This window comes from Sinocyclocheilus grahami, unplaced genomic scaffold (assembly GCF_001515645.1).
Source record: "Sinocyclocheilus grahami isolate Dianchi unplaced genomic scaffold, SAMN03320097.WGS_v1.1 scaffold576.1, whole genome shotgun sequence".
NCBI lineage: Eukaryota > Metazoa > Chordata > Actinopteri > Cypriniformes > Cyprinidae > Sinocyclocheilus > Sinocyclocheilus grahami.
In genome coordinates, this window is record NW_015505755.1 from 7,754 (window position 1) to 13,915 (window position 6,162).

General features: G+C 39.6%; 1 protein-coding gene across 2 annotated transcripts in view; it reads left to right on the top strand.

The window, feature by feature from the left end:
- The first annotated feature begins 421 nt into the window (after positions 1–421).
- LOC107556701 (regulating synaptic membrane exocytosis protein 1-like) overlaps positions 422–6,162 on the top strand; it is a 114,818-nt gene continuing 109,077 nt past the window's right edge. For both annotated transcript variants that reach the window (XM_016239871.1, XM_016239872.1), the window contains exon 1: positions 422–735. In XM_016239871.1, the coding sequence (XP_016095357.1) occupies positions 569–735 (167 nt within the window). In that variant the 5' untranslated portion in view covers positions 422–568. The remainder of the gene's footprint in view (positions 736–6,162) is intronic.

Sequence of the window (6,162 nt, forward strand, 5' to 3'; positions counted from 1 at the left end):
ATACAGACCATCTGGGCTCCAGTAGTCTACTTTTTTTTTTTTTTTACATTGTCTAGAGATGGTTTATGTCAAGCACACATGAGACTTTCGAGGATAATTTTTATTACAGAAATCCCTCAGTCAGACAAAACAGATGAATTGATTGTATTTAAGAGGTGCGCGGGAGCGATTCTAAAAATAGCCCGACGAGAGCGCGCACTGAACTATTACCGCTAGATAAGCTACTGCTAAAAATACAGAAAAGCGAACAAGGTGTGCGCGGTCGAGCACACACCGACATGAAAAAGGAACGGGGAGTGTGACTCTCATATAGATGCTTTTTTGCCCATTTCACATACGAGTAAGCGTGCGGTTGGTGAGAGTGGATACGCGCTCGCGGATCTGCATTTCCATTGACTCTTCTTTTTTTTTTTTAGAAGAGAAACAAAAGCACAGTTGTGGGTGACTGAAACCATGCGAGATTTGCACTATTCTCAAAGAAGGCTGCTCTATCCGTGGACCATGTCGTGAGGTGTGGCTCCAGCGCTCGGGATACTGCCAATAGATACGCCTGGGAGCGGGGCAAAATATGTCCGCCTCTGTAGGGCCCCAAAGCGGCCCTCGCCCACCCACCGTGCCGACTCCCATGCCTGATATGCCGGACTTGAGTCATCTCACGGAGGAGGAAAGGAAAGTCATCATGGCAGTGATGGTTCGGCAAAGGGAGGAAGAGGACAAGGAACAAGCCATGCTAAAGTAAGGGCTGGACGATTTCCTTTGTGTATGCACAGACGTTTTCGACACTTTCGCTTTCCTTTGAGTCACAGCTTCATGACCTTTCACTACCCGTAACGTGTGATTAATGAATCCCTAAAATCGTAGTGATTTTGCAGTTTACGAACGCGCGAGTCTTCAAGTATCCTTCGCTGGATAACAGCGTCTGGGTGCAGTGGCCTCTACTACTGCACAGAAAGCAGGAGGTAAAAGATGAGCTTTGCATAGCTTGGCTTTAACAGCAGTGTGTATATAGAAATTAGCTATATTTGAGGTCAGGCGAGTTACAGGTGCACCATGGAAAGCAGACGGGGAGATGGGGCGTGACAGAGCGCGGGGATGAATCATACTTCGCAACTGCTTGTGCCACCCCACTCCACCCGATGCACCTCCGGGGGCAACACAAGGTGCTCTTCACCCTTAAGAAAGCGCCCAAACACTATTTTATATGGTGAAACACACAGCGAATGTTAACTTGGCGGAAGGCTTGCGCGCTGGTGCGTGAAGAAAGACGTTGAAAAAAAAGTCTATATACACGTTAAACGACAGGGAACGTCTGTTTTATGCCAATTGACAATATATTTAAAGATATCCACAATCTGGAAAAGAAATACAGTCTTTCGCCGCTTTACAACCGGGGTGTGGTTCGTGATTGGCTCGCGATTATTTCGGGCGGCTCAGCCGATGCATGTGAGGACGACTACAAACTAAAAATGTGTATCTTTAAGATACATGGATTACTAAAAGTTGCGACTGTAGCCACTATCGTGTGTTTCGAGATCTAAAATAGAATTTCTCCTCCCTCCCGTCGGCATGAATGATTTGAAGAAAGACCTGACGCGTTTCGCGTATTCCCTCACAGTTACTCTTCAGACGGAAATGACGTGATTGAAAATTGAGGCGAGGTTATGTAATTTTTTTCCTATGACGACTAATCTGCAACGGAAATGGTCATCTATAATTTTGACCATGCGATGATTGAGTCAAAGGCGCCACTACATCACGACTCAAAAGCCACATCTAGAAATGTGTGGCAGTATTTCAATACCTGTGCAGAGAATGTGCTGTGAGAAGCATAGTTCAAAATGAACGTTTGTCTCAATATCTTTTTACTACTACACACCGATGACCTCGTGTTTGTCCATATGTCACCCACTCTAAGGTCCATATGAAGTAAAGGCAGACAGATGTGAAAAATATGGATAACGATCTACCATAATCTTACATGCTTAATATATACTTTTTTGAGAATGTGGTTCTCCCTTCACCATTAAAGGGATAGTTTATGAGATTCTTTTTTTATTCTGCTAGACATAAAAGAAGATATTTTGAAGAATGTCGGCAACCAATCAGTTGCTGGTCCTCATTAACTTCTATAGCATGGGAAAAAAATACTATTACAATGGCTACCAGCAACTGTATGGTCACCCACATTCTTCAAATTATTTTGTTTTGTGTTCAGCAGAAGAAAGAAACTCACACAGGTTTGGAACAACTTGAGGGTGAATAAATGATGACACAATTTTAATTTTTTTAGGTGAACTATCTTTTAACATGAAATAAGCAACTGCTCTGTCCACATGCAGTAAACCTACTATAGTGAAAAGCATAGTGAAAATCTGATAAACAAATATATGAAATATAGAAGTATGCTACAGCAAAAGTACACTAAAGTGTGTTATGAAACAATTTCCCTGTTTTATGCCTAAATAGTTAGGACAAATATAAACCCAAGTAAATTAAAAATTAAAGTAGTTCATATAGGTGATATATCACCCTCAGCACCATATTGTATGACATATACTGTATAATACTAAGAGGTCATGCTGCATCCCAACATGCCTACTTTTCTACTATGTAGTATGTGAAAAACAGTGTGCCAAAAGAGTATGTTTAAATGCATATTATTCAAAAAGCAGTTGGCGAAAAGTACATAGATGACCTAATATTATCGCTGAGATTTTGATGTGTGTTTTTGATATTTTACTATCTCATGAGGCCACATACTATATAGAATGCACTTCTTCAATGTTCTTCATCAAATGTAACACCTACTCAGGCAGTATGTGATTTGTGACACAACGTCACTTATAGATGACACAGAGCACACATTTTCTCAATTTAGCTTTTTACCAATAAACCCAATGATATTAAGTAGAGAAGTGTGACTACTAGGACTACTGTAGGGACACTTCCATGGTCTTTGCATTATTTTTCTTTGTATTAAAGGGGCCATATGATGTGATTTCAAGTTTTCCTTTCTCTTTGGAGTGTTACAAGCTCTCTATCCAGCTGGGACAGATAAAATGCTGTAATCAAGCTGTTCATACTGTTTCAGGCAGCCTTGAGAACAGGTCAGAGCTAATTATTGAGAGGTGCTGTGTGAATGCAGCACCTGCTGAGGTCACGTAGTATGTGCTATCAAATGAAATGAAAACACTTGAATATTGAAATTAAAAACACTAGTGGCAGTAAAACACCAACAACTTTTATTCTATGTCAAGCAAATTATGATTGCAGGGGCAGATTGTTGATTAATAAAGACTTGTTTTTGCAAGGTTCCTTGCAAAATACAATGCTATGACTAGGGATGTAACGATTCACTCAACTCGCGATTCGATTAGCTGATTTCACAATTCAATTTTCTCACGATTTTTTTCTAAACAAAATTAGATTTAAGACAAATTATAAATGAAAAGGTGTCCTCTTATTATTGCTTGGACAAAATGCTGCACATTTCTTTGTGGGAAAAAAAGTCAAATAACAAATCTAAATTGAAATTTTAAAAGAAACCCTAAATCTAATCAAATAAATAAAACAAACAAAACATATCTTCATATAAACAAAGGCTACCTGTGCTCTTTCTATTCAAAATTAGAGGCAACCACTGCATTTGAATCACAATCTAAACAAAGATGCTGAATACATGCAGTATGATCAGTTTTAAATCTAAATTAGATTGCATTATTTTAAAATAAAAACAAAATGCTGACTTCAGTTTAGCAAAACTATACTATACTACATAAAACTTCTGCACGAAACAAACAGCAGAAGCTCTGAATGAGACGCAGATTCACTCTCTGACAGCAGGTGGCGCTTATGGAACAGCAGATACAGCGTTGTTGCTTTAATATGAATTATACAGAGACCAGATGAAAAGAAAATATCATCTAAACTTTTATAAAGACAGTCAGTTCCCCTTAGAGATACATTCATATAAACTCCCACCCCCAAATGTATCGCAATTCGTTTAAAGGGGTCATATGATGCGATTTCAAGTTTTCCTTTCTCTTTGGAGTGTTACAAGCTGTTCGTGAATAGATAAGATCCCTGAAGTTGCAAAGACTAAAGCCTCAAAACCAAAGAGATATTCTTTATCAAAGTTAAGACTCTGCCACACCCCCCTAAAACGGCTCATTCTAACACGCCCCCACATATCTAGGTCACTATGTGGGAATATTTGCATAATGCGCCCAAATGTGCATGCAGAGAAAGAAGGCGTGGTTTCAGTAACCGCAGTTAGTGTTGAAGCAGCCATGTCAGGGAGACGCTGTGTGTTTCTAGGCGAAAGCAAAAGCACTTTATTTGGCCTTCCGAAAGTAGATGCATTTAGGAATCTTTAAGATCACTTACAACAGAACAGCAATGCATTTTATGGGCGACCGTTTATGGAACCTAGGAGAGGAGGTAATTCTGACTTTGCTATGACAGTCTGGCGCTTCTGAATCAGCTACTGTACTGCGCTTGTCAGAGGAGGGGGCATTGTAGAAAACGAAGCGTTTGAGAGAGGTGGGGCATAGAGGACCCACAATAAATGTACAGTATTTGAAAAATAATTTGTTTTTTGAACATTAAAGCATGTCAACATATTCTGTTACACCAAATACACAAAATAATGATCTTTAAAAAAAGCATCATATGACCCCTTTAACATCTCAACCGATTTGAATAGTCACATATGTATATCGATTTTCAACCGGTTCGCGGTGAATCGCTACATCCCTAGTTATGACTGAAAAAAATTCTGCATGATTTATAAACTAAACACATTTTGATATTTGCAACACATAACCAGCTCAGTTTGTTTGGCTTTTCTGGTGTAGTAAACTTGCTCAGTAGCTCACCTGGTAAAGTCATGTACTAGCTATATGTAGTGTTTAGGTACGAGTCCCGTGAAACATAAATCACAATAAAAGGGCTCAAAGACTTGTAGAAACAAGCATACAAGAAATAAAATGCCACCTGTGCTCCATCAGCGAATCCAGAAAAGAGGCTTTAGGATTATTCAGAGGTTAGGATAATATACGCCCTCAGAGCTGAGCTACAATGAAGAATAATTGCAGCCACACAGAATACAACAGGGGTCACAGGTAGGCCAGTGCCAGATCACTCCACTACAACAAATGCAACAGGTAAAGCAGAAATGCAGGGCTTTGTATAGAAGTTGTAGACGGACATGTACAAATATGAACTGAATATTACATGGCCTAATGTACACTAAATAGACAATGTAATCAGTTGTAGAAAGAAGAACACATTTGAATCTTTAGCAGTTTAGGCTTGTCTGAGGATACAAAACAAGCATATTCCAAGTCAATGATTTATTAGATCCCATATAAATAGTACAAAGTAAGAGAATGTTTAATTTGCATTATTTTAGCCAAATATGCTAGTTCTCGTTGTTTCCTTCCCACTGTGACTAAACTAAGAGTGAAAGAATGGCAGCCATTTTTCCTTCTAGACTTGTGAAACTGGTTCAGTTGTTGAGGACAGCTTCTTGCCAGACTCCCAACTCAGAACAGTAGCTTGTTGCAGAAGAAAAGTCATTATAAAAAGTGATTTTATAAGTATTTTTATAAGTCCTTATAAAAATAATGTGTCTTACTAAGACTGGCTTGTTGAAAAGACAAACATTGGATCATCATTTCTTGTTCCTTTCCTTTTTTCTTAGCATAAGCAGGGCTCAATGCTAAGGAATTTTTTACTGGCCCAGTTGGGCCTGTGGTTAATTTTTACTTGCCCTGCCAACATTTTCACAAATAAATTAAATAGTAGTTATATCATTGTTTTTATCATATAATTATTACTTATGTGAGACAACAGTGGATACTGTAACGGGACCGACGAGACGTGAGGCGTGAGGATCCATGTGCAAGCTTTTATTAAGAGACATGGTTTTAACAGGCATGGGTCAGACAATGGCAAACGGGTATATCGAAGGCAAGACAAGAGATAAAGAGCCCTCCGTGGTAGGGCCCGGGGCCTGGGGAAAACTGAGACACAAGAGACAGACAGAGCATATACAGTCTCCATAGCCATGACAGGACGAGCAGAGAGTTCACAAACGGCCTCTATAGCCGTGACAGGACCGGCAAAGAGCTCACAAACGGCCTCCATAGCCGTGACAGG